The following is a 14,478-nucleotide window of genomic DNA, read 5'->3' as shown; positions in this document are numbered from 1 at the left end:
TGCGCAAGTTGAATACTTGAGGTGAGAGGGTTCATAGCAATAGTGTTGATTTGTCTTAGCAAACACCTCTAATAATGGAGAAACAGCCTGTCTTTAAACTGAATTCTAGAGCAGAGCCAGAACTGGAACCGATCGGATAACAAAGGCAAGCTTTAGTTCAATAGGGTTTTGCGGAGCTACTTTTACTATCAATAGGAGGGGACAGGCATTCTCTCTCTCTAAGTACAGACCTCTTAAAATAGACAGGGCAACTCAAGAAGCCATATTGCCTCTGGTGGAAAAACACATCAGGGTCTGTGGTCTGGGATTGCGACAGCATTCATCCTGTTGACCCGTTACGCACTGACAGTCTAGCTTTCTTCATTCTGACCAGGATCACCATCACTCCAGAAACTTGCATAACTCATATCTTCCTCTCCACAATCCATTTTCAAGTTTTTCCACAGCATTCCTTCTGACATGATTAAAGGTAAAGTACAGTTTGTTTTTGGCACGACATTTAAATATATTAAATAAGACCTCAAACCAGTGACCCTAGAGTGGCCATTTCGATGTTGAGGAAATATTTCAATTTGAAGCGATTTCTATAATTAAATTAAAAATGGAATTAACTTCAAGCTGTTTTTGATTGTACCGTTTCCCAAACTCGTGTAAAAGTGCTAAAGACAACATTAAATACAGGAATATTGGTGATAAAAAAGCATTTATTAATCTTAGTTTAATTTAAATTTTTGGTAACACTTTAGGGAACAACTCTCACTATTAACTAGTTGTTTATTATATTACTAGCATACTGGCTGTCTATTAGAACTTATAAAGCACATATTAATGCCTTATTCTGTATGATCATATTTTAGATCCCTAAAACCCCAGACCTAAACATAACCATCTTACTAAATATTTATAAGCAGCAAATTTATTGAGGAAAAGTCGTAGTTAATGCATTAACTAACAATGAGCAATACAATTGTTGCATTATTTGTTAATGTTAGTGTGTGTGTATGTATATGTACAGTATGTGTGTGTGTGTGTGTGTGTGTGTATATATATATATATATATATCATAAAAATATAGCAATTGTTATTTAATTTTTAGCCGTTCATTCAGCTCATGTTAATTAAGTAATATTAATAGAAAAAAACGTTTAATTTTAATAATTTATTTTAAATGTTAAAATGAACAAAGCATGATAAATAAATAATGCTACAGAAATATTTGTACTGTTAATTTATGTTGATTAATGTACTCGGCTAATATTAACAACCTTATTGAAAAGTGTCACCAATATTTTTGTATGTTTGTAATATTTCATGCCAATCGCAAATTTGTTACGTTCTAAAATATGGTATAGACAGATCTGTAGACAAAATATAGTTTGGTTGTTCTGAAAGATAACAAGATATCAGGTTTGTTAATACCAAACAAAAACACAACGCTCATCAAAAGTGTGTTTAACGAGTTCTACCAGTGATTACAGCTGTAATAATTGTTGACTTCTTGTTCCTTCAGCATGAAAAAACTGATGTCTTTAGGCCAAAAGCTCTGTCCGGGGTCACAGGGAGACCTGGACCTGAAGAAGCCGGCTGGAGCCTGCAATGGTCCAGACGCGCCGGAGGAGAAGATGATCATGAGGAGGGAGATTTCTCTCACTAACGGCATCTGCTTAATTGTGGGCAACATGATTGGCTCGGGCATTTTCGTGTCGCCCAAGGGTGTGTTGATGTACAGCGCCTCCTACGGCCTTTCACTAGTCATCTGGGCTCTCGGGGGAATATTTTCTGTCTTTGGCGCACTGTGTTACGCAGAACTTGGAACCACTATTACAAAGTCTGGTGCTAGTTACGTGTACATCCTGGAGGCCTTTGGGGGTTTCCTTGCTTTCATTCGCCTGTGGACATCCATCCTGCTGGTCGAGCCGGCCAGCCAGGCGGTCATCTCGCTGACGTTTGCCAACTACCTGGTGGAAGCGCTCTACCCAACCTGTCAGCCTCCGTACGATGCTGTGAGACTGATAGCAGCAGCTTGTCTCTGTGAGTCCTCTGTGAGAAAGATTGTGAATGCTCCCTCTGTAAAGTCTTGTCTGCTTTCTCTTCAAGTTATTCCAAAGAACAATACTGTCTTACTAATCTTTCATCAACCGCCTCTGAAAAAACTTTCCCTTTCGGTTGATTGTGTTGTGTGAGATCCTGTCCCCCTTTCACCCCAAAGCCATTGTATTACCTGAGACAGCTTTTTATGTGTCCAATTCAGTGCCTGATTTGAAAAAGACAAAAATGTAGCCATTAATGTATTTTTTCTTGGATCATGAAAAATGAATTTGTCATCTAAATTGCATATATTACCAAAACATTTAAATAGCATTATGTTTTTGTTGAGGCATTGAGGAAGGGGGATAAAATCATAAACGGCACCTGATATATTTCATCTGATAAAAACATTTATAATTATTTATTAGAAATTGCATTAATGCAGATGTTATTTTAGTGATTTTATTTATTCATTAGGCCTATTTAGTGTGTGTGTGTGAGAGAGAGAGAAATATTTTTCCACTTCTGCTATCTTTCACATCACAACACACTACTTCACTAAATTTCACATGCAGACGCATACAGTATATCCTTTTGTTTGAAATAGCATTCGCAACCACTGTACTTCCCTAATGTAATTCAAGTGAGTGTGTTCCGTGCCAGAATGAACCAATACGCCTATAATGACCTGCAGTGGTCTTTCAGCCGAAAAGGGAAGTTGTTTCATAGTGAGCCAAGCTATTAAATTAAATGAAAGGTCGTGAAGACTAACATTTATTTTCATTTAGAATAACGTGCGCTTATGAACCGTCACATACTAATATCTATAAAGTAGGCCCTTCATTACACAAATGTTTTTTTGTGTGTAGCACTGCACACATATTACTATTGTTTTGTGGTTCTGTTTTCCTTACAGCATCTAGTTCCACAAGAGATCATCACATGACCCCTGATGAAATGTGCTTTTTGAATGTAAAGAACTTTAGGCATCCAACACACGTCACAGTTACCTGCATAATTAAGCGAGAGATTCTATGCATCAAGATAGATGAGAAACACAAAAGCGTGATTAACCTGTATAACCGTAGCACATATTTCAGCCGATTCCTTTTCAGGTAGTATACCAGACCAAACTATTTTAGTAGCACTGGAATCTTTTTCTGTGACTGTTGCAGATACTGGTATTTGGGTGAAAGATCAACAACACATCCCTTACAAAAAAGTGATGCTACCTTTTAGAGCACTGGTTTCAGACGGTAATACTTTGATTACCATGTTCATGCATTATTATATTTAAAAATAATTTTCAAAGAATACTACGGTGTCACTATAACGGGTCCAAATCCCATGAACTTTTTTTTGTTGGTGGCTCGTGTCGTCTAATCCCAAGTTAATTTGTAATGGCTTTTGTTTAAATTTACAAATCTAGGCCTATTTAAATTTCTTTTGGTTCATGTATTCTAAAGCAAAGTGAAAGCAAAACACGGATGAATGTGTCACTTTTCTCAGATTTGTGCCTGTTCTGGCACACGAGACAGAGGAGGTGTTTTTGTTTCTCTTTCCTTCTCAGCAGCTGTTGCCTTCACACAGTTTCCAGTCAGAGCTAAATGTGTTCTCAGAAGGCAGGGACATGATCCACCAGTGCATGAGGACAGACTGTAACAACACACACTATTCACATGCTAACCGAGATGGGACCTGGCACTTTCCAAAAATAGGGGACCAAAAAAAAAAAAAAAAAGAAATCCACAAACACAATTGTTTGTTTTTCTTTTTGGCAAATATCAATGCTTATTGCTTAACCTCAGATCAAACAACATATAAGATATATGTCAAATAAATCAGCTCATATAATATGTTTGCAATTTTTGCTAAACTGTTACCAAAATGTGTGTTTGTTTATTAACAAAAAAATTTAGAAAAATGGAAAAGGTACTAGTACTTTTCAGCCAAGAAATGATCTGTTAATTTAATTTTCTTCAACCCTGAAACACAACACAGTGCAATGTGTAATGTGGAACAAAGCATTACGTTTTTGATGCTGATTTCTTAATGCAATACATTGAAGACTATAATCAGTAAGATAACTGTCAATAATATAGTGTTGTATTATTTTATTTGATGATAAAATTGTTATATTGTTGCATATTGTTGACAAGGTCAAGACCCTGAAGTGGAACAGGCCAAAATTGTATAATAGCTTCTATAACATACTGAATAGTTCTCATTTAAAAGCATTTAGACACTATAGAGTACTGTATTCATGGAAAGTGCCTGCTGTGATTTCTGAGAAAAATAAGAGGAGAACAAAAAAACCAACCTCTTATGTAATATCTTGCGAGTCATCTTTTGACGAAAACATTCATGTTAAATGTTCTGATTCTCACACAGCTGATGTCATAATGTATTTAATGTGTTCCTCCTTATTTCTCTCTCCTCAGGTATTCTGATCTTCATAAACTGTGCTTATGTGAAGTGGGGCACTTTGGTTCAAGATATTTTCACGTACGCCAAGATCATGTCTCTGCTCCTCGTCATCACAGTGGGCATCATTCAGATAATTAACGGTAAAAGTAATTTGTCTAGGATACTGATGGGGTGGATTTGTTACGGTAAATAAGAGGAATTAAGATCTCATGAACAAGGAAGCAGCTCTTAATTATGTTCAGGTTGCGCCTACTTGTTCATGTCTAATTAACTAGAGATCTCAGGGTGTTTCTCGTACTGCTCAGTCTTCTAATGTTCTCTCTGTTTCTCATACTTCCTTGTGTGCACCACAGGAGAAACAAAGAACTTCAATAGTCCATTCGAGGGTTCCTCCACGGAGGCGGGCAGCATTGCCCTGGCTCTTTATTCAGCTCTGTTCTCCTACTCTGGCTGGGACACGCTCAACTTTGTTACTGAGGAGATCCAGAACCCTGAGAGGTGTCAGCATATCCATTTTTCCCATATTGTCGCTTTAATATCTTTTCTCATTCAGTAGCTGTGCATCTGTGTTCAAAAATCACATACTCCTAGCCTTAGAAACCAGTCATTTAAGGCAATTATATGACTCTACAAAAGCATATTTTTTTGATGAGTAACAATATATAAAATAAAAATGGCACCATGACAAAATGTAGCCTGGCAAATGAAAGGTCTGAAACACTACTGCATGTAGTCTAGGCCTATATAAAAGAGGTAACATTGTGTGGAAATCCCTTATATGTACTTTTTGGGGCATGTTTTAATTAACAATACTAGCTGCAATTAGACGATTTCAATAATCCAGATTCGTTAACACTGAATGAGGGTAATAACAAATTTATGTGCGTACACACCTGTCAGATCATTTTTTCTTCATAAATAAATTAGCAAATTGTACAAAATTAAAAATAAACGAGGCCAACTTCTAAATGAATCTGTATTTTGAATGAATCGGTTGAGCGAATGATTCAATTGAAATATTTCATATTTAAAAATATTTCTTTGCTGTACGTTTCAGACCTGGCATGTTTCTCTTTCCACATTTGCATTTATTAATTTAGCAGATACTCGTATCCAGAGCTACATAAAAAATGAATGCATCATGTTCCTTATTCATCCTTAATATTTAATTTTTCATAGGAACCTTCCCATCGCTATAGCCGTCTCCATGCCAATCGTGACAATCATCTACATACTGACCAACGTGGCCTACTATGCCGTTCTGGACATGCCTTCTTTCATGGATAGTGATGCAGTGGCTGTAGTAAGGATCTTTATGATGATCAGAGATCTAATCTTTAGTCTTTATGACTTTATTGTATACATTAAGCAATCATTTGATTAAAATGTCAGTTTGTGTCCCCATCTGTAGACATTTGGAAATCAGGTGCTGGGCCCCATTAGCTGGATCGTCCCCATTGCTGTGGCCATGTCTTGCTACGGAGGACTCAATGCCTCCATCATTGCCGCCTCCAGGTTCTGGTGCCAGTTAAAACAACAAGGACTCTGAAGTCTTGATATATGTGCGTAGTAATGTTGCGTTCTTTCATGTTAGGTTGTTTTTTGTGGGGGCAAGAGAAGGCCACCTTCCCAACAGCTTAAGTCTGATCCATGCTGAGCGCTACACTCCTGTACCTGCACTCCTCTTCAACGTAAGTCTCTTTCTATAAGTATCCGTATGTACATTAATACTATACTGCAATACAATCAATTGGTAAAATCAACAAGAATGGTTTTTACTTCTGTAATATGATGTATTTTTGTGGGGGAAAAGTATGGCAGGTCATTGGAAACCCTTTGAATTGTGGTTCTGCTTGATGAAACTTTGCAAATCGTTTGTTTTGAACCAAGTTATATGATGTAACTTGCATTCCAAAATTTCAGCAGTTCGCCATTAGGGGCGATCTTAGTGAACCAGTATGTGTCTATATGAATATTACCTGATCTCAGTGCTATACAAATTTGTGTTTAAAGCAACATTTGTGTAAGAAAAAGCCCTTTTTAACATAAAAACAGGCCCAACTAATTAATAAAAGATTGGATAGATTATACATAAAGAAAAATTGCAATTGGTTTGTAAAAGGTATTTGTATGCATGCTTTTGGGCCATTTCTTTCACATACTGGTGATGCTATTTTATCATTTCATTTTGTAAATAATATGTTAAATATGTAAATTCACTTGGACAATAACAACAAAATAGTCATCATTTAGTTTCATGTGTTTCTTTCAAGCCATTTTATTGCCTTGAGAATTAAGCTTCTAATAGTCTATTTTTCTACTGCTATGTTTAAGAGTGCACTCAGTATTTTTTGTTCATGTTGCACCAACCAATAAGTGTATGAACAAAAATTACTGAGTGCACTCTTAAACATACAGCAGTAGAAAAATATTGGTTGGTGCAGTGAACATAAATTACTGACTGTATGTTTAAGGTTGCACTCAGTAACTTTTGTTCATGTCGCACCAACCAATAAGGCAGTTTAGTCACATTAGCGAAATGTGTAATTTTGCATGGAAACAAGGTCCATTGTCAATATCATGGAGATGTTGCCTAGTAATAACTGCAGTGTAATTTCATGCCCTCTGCGCTGCATTAAAAATGAAATGTCAGTTTTCATTGACTAAAACTTTAAAAATTCACAGCCTTTTACCCCAGCTAACACTTGCTAATAGATTTCGCTAATGTGACTGCACAAATTTGAATTTGTGATTGCACATTAAGTGAAAGGAAACTGTTGTATTGGTTGGTGCAACATGAACAAAAAATGACTGATTGCACCCTTAAACATACAGCAGTAGAAAAATAGGCTGTTTAAATAGAAGCTTAATTTTCAAGGCAATAAAAAAGCTTGAAACAAACACATTATGACTAGATTATGAACTAAATAGTTTATTTATGATAAATTATAAGTTCATTTAAATATTTGATAATAAAATTATAAAATGACATCACCAGAAGTGATGGGGAAAAAATGAGCTATTTAAAACTCTTAATCAGTTGCATGGAGATGTAGCCAATGAACCTTCTCACATGGAAGTTGCTTTTAAACCAAGTAGCTTTCTCTTGGTCCAACAAACATGAACATGAGCGATATCTGTATGTGAAACTCCTGAGAGAGCAGATTCCTTTGGGAATGACTGGATTTCGTCCACAAAATTTGAGATGGTCCTCACTGCAGAACAGAAGATCCAGGGGGACGGGAGAGGTTGGATCCAGATCCTTACATATACCTAAACCTACCCGTCTCCACCCCCTGATCCTTAAACCCACCCATATCCACCACCTAGATGTGGATCCAACCCTGCCCCCTGGATATTTGTTCTGAAGTGAGGGGCTACTGCAAAAATTCACAGAGCAATGGTAAATGTGAGTGTACATTTATACTGACACCTAGTGGTGTGGATGTAGCATCATGCAAAGCAATTGTTTTTGCTTACTGGTGTCATTGTTGCAACACCCTATTCACATTCAGCTAAAATTAGTATATTTTGAGAAAAAATGTAATATCATGTGATTTCATCATGTTGGCCTCCGTTAGGTGATCCGCTTCATGTATAGAATAGCTTTTATTAGACTACTGAAATGAGTGGACTGTTCATCTGAAGTGGGTGGAAATCATTTTAAATAAATTTTAACAAGTGCTACTCATTTTATTTGTGGTAGAAATGAACTGTAATGAGAAAAAAAAAATCATATGCACCATAAGATTAATGTGTAAATGATTTCCGCTACGATTAGCTGCCACTTGTGAAATAAGCCAGCTGAATGGACATTGATAAGCACTGGATCTGTGGGTTTTGCAGGGCGTGATGGGTCTGATCTTCCTGTGTGTGGAGGATGTGTTTCAACTCATCAACTACTTCAGCTTCAGTTACTGGCTGTATGTGGGTCTGTCTGTGGCCGGACTCATTTACCTGCGAATCACTCAGCCTGACAGACACCGGCCGGTCAAGGTAACCCGGATCCAGCATTCAGATCTGATTTACAGTATGTGTTATTCTGTGTGTTTATTGACTTCTGTCTTTTTCTCCATTAGCTCACATTGTTCTTTCCCTTCATCTACTGCCTGTGCAGTGTGTTCCTCGTGATCGTTCCTCTGTACAGCGACACCATTAATTCGCTCATAGGAATTGGCATCGCACTGTCTGGAGTGCCAGTTTATTACCTGTGTATCTACCTGCCCAAAGAGAAACAACCAAAATGGTTTGGTAAACTGAATGGTGAGGATAATCGTATTTTACATTTACTGATATGAAAGGATCACCCCCCCAAAAAAATTCTCGACGTCAGACAAGGAATGCATTTAAATGCATAATCACCCATATTTAGGTTGAGGAGGAGGTGTCTGAAAACTTGAAATACCTGGTTCCATGATTGATTTAAACTGACTTTACAAGTTTGACCTTAATATGACAAAAACTTACAGGACGTGCAAAATGCCCTGTTTAACAGTAAGAGTCAGAGAGAGTAAAATGGCCATTAAAAAATTAGGACTTTTGCTACAAAAAATACTAATAAATTTAATTGTATTTATTTTAACTGGAATATGAAGAAAGCAGTGAAAGGAAACATGTCAGCTCTTTCAGCAATGAAAGCATTGAAGTCATGTGGTGAAAGCATTATAACCATAGCAGCCACTGCTCCACCACAACTAACATGTGACTATTATTCATGCAAGTTCACAGTTCTGCTTAATTTATTCTATGTGAATCTATTAACTAAATATCAGCAAAGGAGTGGTTAGATGGACCTCAAATTCAGACTCGGATAGAAGCACAACCAGAGGTAATCACAAAATGTTCTAGTCTGGATTGAAGAAGGAAGGCTATGTGACAGACATATGTTTACAGCAGCTCTAGTCTCTTAAATACTTACTTCATCCTCAAACTCATTATTAATATCTACTCAGATGTAATAAAGCTAATACTTAATATAAGACAAAAATATTTTCCAGTGGGACGGTGCAGGTAAAATGATAGGTACAGTCAATGTATTCAGTGTAACTCCATTGCTCCTGTTTTCTCCAACCTGCTTCTCTCTTTACTCCATGCCAGATTCTGTCACCAAATACACTCAGATCATGTGCGTCTGCTGCTTAACTGACTTGGATGTGGAGCCAGAGAAGCTGGCAGAACCAAAGACCCAATAACTCCTTCAAGAGGACGTGCCTGGAGCATGGATTCCATCTCTGAGAAAAAAGACACTATTTGTCAAAAACAAATACCTCATGGATTTCTAAACTTCTAGTACATCTCACAGAGATCAAATTCTGATGATATCCAAGAAAGCTCAGTTTAACTGAAAAGCAAAATACTGTGTGTAATTTATCATACTGGTATGTTTCATCACTTTTTGCCATGTTTTTATTTCATTTCTTCTGCCAAGGTCTGAATGAAGTTCCTAGTTAAACCATTGACTGAAGAGGATTGACTTAAAGACACTGGGAGACATTGAACTTCTGTTTGGTTTCATACTTGGGAAGAAAACAGGTCCAAGAAGCTGAATGTACAGACAAACTGGGCAAAAACTAATCTCGGCCATTTTTGGACTATGGTATAGACTCATGGGACTTTCTTGTAAACAAAAATGCACATTTAGTTTTTTGTACTGTCAGATGCAGTAAAAACTGAATTTTTGATATTGAGTTGTGAAATTTAAAGATAAGTGATTTTGTTATAAGTGCACTTTTTTCTGGATGATAGCTGCACTTAGTGTCTGGTTGTCTGTATTTGATGTCCTTTGCACATTTGACAAAAGAAATCCCTGAAGTATCACTTGGATGTCACTGAATATGTCTGGAGTTCTTAGAAAGGGATCGGCGTTTGATTTGCTGCCTTACAGATGTTATTTGAACACATTAAATATGTAAATAGATAATACTGGGTAGATTTGGAATATGTCGTGATTGATGGGTCATGACTTGGGGATTTTTCCAGATGGCTAAAGCTAAAAATAGAGAAAACGATGGCTGTCTGGGAGCTCCAGTGTCAGATGTCCGGGTGTTGATTGTGAGAGATGCGTTTAGCCTCTGACGCACAACCTGAGACAATCCAAACATTTTATGAAATCATTACATCTCATTTCCATCTGTCTCGCACCTCTGTCAGTATATGTCCAAATTTGATGTATTTAACTTGCTCTTTTTGTTTTTGTGGTGGTTGGTTTCTGGTTTCATACAACGATTGAAATAAAGTTAAATAAGAGGATGTGTCGCAACAGCGCTGAACTTCTGACTTTACTATGTGTCATGGAAAGCAAGTAAAACTGAGACTCCCATAGCTTCATGCTGTCCTATGACTCCGTCCAAAGGAAGCGCCAAGTCCCTCAGAAAAGCCACCGTTCTCATTGCTTTTAAGTTCGTGGAGAACTAAATAGAATCAAAATACATTTTCTGTTCAATTCTGAATCTTTAAAAAAAGAGGTTTGCTTTTAGAAAATTTACATTTATCAATATGATATTTAGCTAACAGGAAAATAAGGTTTATAAAATAAGCATCATTTATTTTTTAACATTCATGAAAGACAAAAATGACATTTCTATAAGTAAACTCAAAATTAGGATTCACATAACGTTTGATAAAGTCAAGAATGTCACATTAAGTCTTAAGTCTGTTAAGAGAGCACGTATCTGGGTAAATTCTATGAATCAATTTAAATGCAGTTTCTCTCGTTTTGTTAGTAATGAAATATTTGTGAGGTAATGACCAAACTTTCTTCCAGGGAATATCACTTACTAAACTATTCCAATAAGAGATTACATAAGGCACAGAAATAGACTCCATCTGAAACAAAACTCTCATTTTCTTATTGTTTTTTGACTTGGATGACGAAAGGCACTGTTTTCCTACAAAGATCCACTGAGTGACGCAGTGTCAACATTCAAAGAGAGAGCAGCACATGTTAACCTTGACAAACCTTCAGCTTTGGCTCGTAAGATTCTTCCCTTCAATGAGAGATCATCACGTTGGAGCCACATATTCAGTTTTTTCTGAGTACTCTCAATTAATGGATTCAAATTTAAGGAGCATCTTTCTAATTCATTTTTTGTTATAATAACACCTAAATAAGATACCTCATCTTTAATTTGAATATTACACATTTCTGACAAATTGCATTCTTTGGACATCAGTTCACACTTTGAGAGGTTCAAGAACAGGCCGATGCTTTGGAGAATTGCTGGATATGCTTTAATGCTAAAGGAACTTGATTAGCATTTTGCAAAAAAAGAGCGGTATCATCAGCAGTTGACTGATGAGTATCTGTTTGTCAGCAATAGAGATACCACGAAGACCACTATTAGAAATATAAGAAGCCAATATCTGGGAAACTATAAAAATAAATAAGGAGATAATGGACACCCTTGCCTAATACCACGTGACAAGTAAAATCTAGGAGAAGTACCATATTTTAATTTAATTGTGCTACTACAGTAATATAGAGTTCTTACCGCCTTACAAAAATATTCACCAAAACCACATTTTTCCACTGATTTAAATATAAATTTATGTTCAACTGAATCAAAAGCTTTATAAAAATACAGAAAAAGCAGTTAGAAAATTTGTCCGACTTGAACCGGCGCCGACCCCACGTCACTGTCACGTATGGCATCAAAGTACCGCAAGAGCGTTTCGAGAGCGACTGCAGGAGCGCTGATGACGACAGCTGTTTCACGATTGGCCAAATTCACCACACGACAACAATGACGTATGTTTCTAACATCTTCAAATATAGCTCACAAATCTGATTTTACTTGGAAAATATCACATTCATATGAAAAAATTGACTAAAGCTAAGCTAAACTTTGAACATTTTATAAAAGAGATTAAACAATATGGGTTCTACGTTTGATAAAATTAAGAACAAAAAAGCAAGAAAGACCTATGACGCTTTTTGTTAAAATTGTTGTAATTGTACCCCTGGCATGAATTGTTTCACTTATTCTTATGAATGTTTATTTGTTTTTGTACTTGATTGTACAAACCCTTGTATAATTTTTGCATAATAATAAAAAAAAATACTGCTCACAAATCTGTATTTGGAACAGTAAAAGCTTTTTTACTGTATATTCACAATGTTATATTGAGTTACATTTAATAAAAAAAACCGATGAAAGCAAATATACCCCCACTTTATTGATATTTAAATAGTATATTTTTATGTTGAACTTTATGCTTGAACAGATGGCCCTGTATTAAGCAGTATATAAAAAGTGTTTCTGTTGCTCATGAAAACATTTCTGAAATGTCAGTGCATTTGAGAAATATTGCATGTTATTCACTTCATCTGTGATACCAGTAGCAAAACACCGCGAGAGCATCACTACCGGGAGCAGAAAGAGTCCGACTTCACGTCTCCGCTTTCAATTCTGCCCCCGACTGCAAGCGGCTACTTTCGCCGATAGGTCTGTGCGGCACTGCATGAAGTCGAACACACCTATACCTAAACCTAACCATCTCCACCCCCTGATTCCTAAACCCACCCCATCTCCACCCTAAACCTACCCATCTCAACCCCTGATCCCTAAACCTACCCATCTCCACCCCCTGATCCCTAAACCCACCCCATCTCCACCCTAAACCTACCCATCTCAACCCCTGATCCCTAAACCCACCCCATCTCCAGCCTAAACCTACCCATCTCCACCCCCAGATCCCTAAACCCACCCCATCTCAACCCCTGATCCCTAAACCCACCCCATCTCCACCCTAAACCTACCCATCTCCACCCCCTGATCCCTAAACCCACCCCATCTCCACCCTAAACCTACCCATCTCCACCCCTGATCCCTAAACCCACCCCATCTCCACCCTAAACCTACCCATCTCAATCCCTAAACCCACCCCATCTCCACCCTAAACCTACCCATCTCCACCCCCTGATCCCTAAACCCACCCCATCTCCACCCTAAACCTACCCATCTCAACCCCTGATCCCTAAACCCACCCCATCTCCACCCTAAACCTACCCATCTCCACCCCCTGATCCCTAAACCCACCCCATCTCCACCCTAAACCTACCCATCTCCACCCCTGATCCCTAAACCCACCCCATCTCCACCCTAAACCTACCCATCTCAACCCCTAATCCCTAAACCCACCCCATCTCCACCCTAAACCTACCCATCTCAACCCCTGATCACTAAACCCACCCCATCTCCACCCTAAACCAACCCATCTCAACCCCTGATCCCTAAACCCACCCCATCTCCACCCTAAACCTACCCATCTCAACCCCTGATCCCTAAACCTACCCATCTCCACCCCCTGATCCCTAAACCTACCCATCTCCACCCCCTGATCCCTAAACCCACGCCATCTCCACCCTAAACCTACCCATCTCCACCCCCTGATCCCTAAACCCACCCCATCTCCACCCAAAACCTACCCATCTCCACCCCTGATCCCTAAACCCACCCCATCTCCACGCTAAACCTACCCATCTCAACCCCTAATCCCTAAACCTACCCATCTCCACCCCCTGATCCCTAAACCCACGCCATCTCCACCCTAAACCTACCCATCTCCACCCCCTGATCCCTAAACCCACGCCATCTCCACCCTAAACATACCCATCTCCACCCCCTGATCCCTAAACCCACGCCATCTCCACCCTAAACCTACCCATCTCCACCCCCTATATGTGGATCCAACCACGCCCGTGGATCTTGTGGACTGCAGCGAGCCCTACTTGGAGGAATCCAGTGACACCTGAAGAAAATTGCCTGTTAGCATATATAGTCGTCCAGTGATTTTAATAAAAATTAGCATTCGCATTCTTCTCAACGGCAGTTTCTGAAGGGTTTGTCTGGTGAATACGGCTCTGTTTGTTAGCCTCTGCTGGTAGATACTGTAACTACGGGTCCAAAAAGCATCTGTTAACAGTGACAGATGTTTAACTACACAACACATTTATATGTGTTATAATTAATATTTTATATTATTATTTTTTTGAGGACTCTTTAAATGGTTTTGGATAGCCTA

The 14,478-nt window shown here is 38.1% G+C and overlaps 1 protein-coding gene across 1 annotated transcript; it reads left to right on the top strand.

Moving 5' to 3' along the window:
- The first annotated feature begins 23 nt into the window (after positions 1-23).
- Positions 24-10,775, top strand: LOC306881764 (Y+L amino acid transporter 2). Its single transcript, XM_079436029.1, has 10 exons — positions 24-469; positions 1,511-2,031; positions 4,470-4,595; positions 4,809-4,953; positions 5,635-5,758; positions 5,867-5,970; positions 6,050-6,146; positions 8,302-8,451; positions 8,535-8,718; positions 9,553-10,775. The coding sequence occupies exons 2-10, from the start codon at positions 1,512-1,514 to the stop codon at positions 9,645-9,647; spliced, it is 1,545 nt and encodes a 514-aa protein (XP_079292155.1). The 5' UTR covers positions 24-469; position 1,511; the 3' UTR covers positions 9,648-10,775.
- Positions 10,776-14,478: the final 3,703 nt, after the last annotated feature.

Source organism: Barbus barbus (assembly GCF_936440315.1).
Source record: "Barbus barbus genome assembly, chromosome: 15".
Taxonomy (NCBI): Eukaryota; Metazoa; Chordata; class Actinopteri; order Cypriniformes; family Cyprinidae; genus Barbus; species Barbus barbus.
The sequence above is the reverse complement of the archived record's forward strand: the minus strand, read 5'-3'. Positions and strand labels throughout refer to the sequence as shown.

What these genes read in the sequence shown, in the direction of transcription:
- LOC306881764 (XM_079436029.1), top strand. Translation starts at nt 1,512, where the DNA reads ATGAAAAAACTGATGTCTTTAGGCCAAAAGCTCTGTCCGGGGTCACAG. An exon ending in GATAGCAGCAGCTTGTCTCT is followed by an intron (nt 2,032 to 4,469) that starts GTGAGTCCTCTG and finishes CTCTCTCCTCAG; the next exon opens with GTATTCTGATCTTCATAAAC. An exon ending in TACCTGCACTCCTCTTCAAC is followed by an intron (nt 6,147 to 8,301) that starts GTAAGTCTCTTT and finishes TGGGTTTTGCAG; the next exon opens with GGCGTGATGGGTCTGATCTT.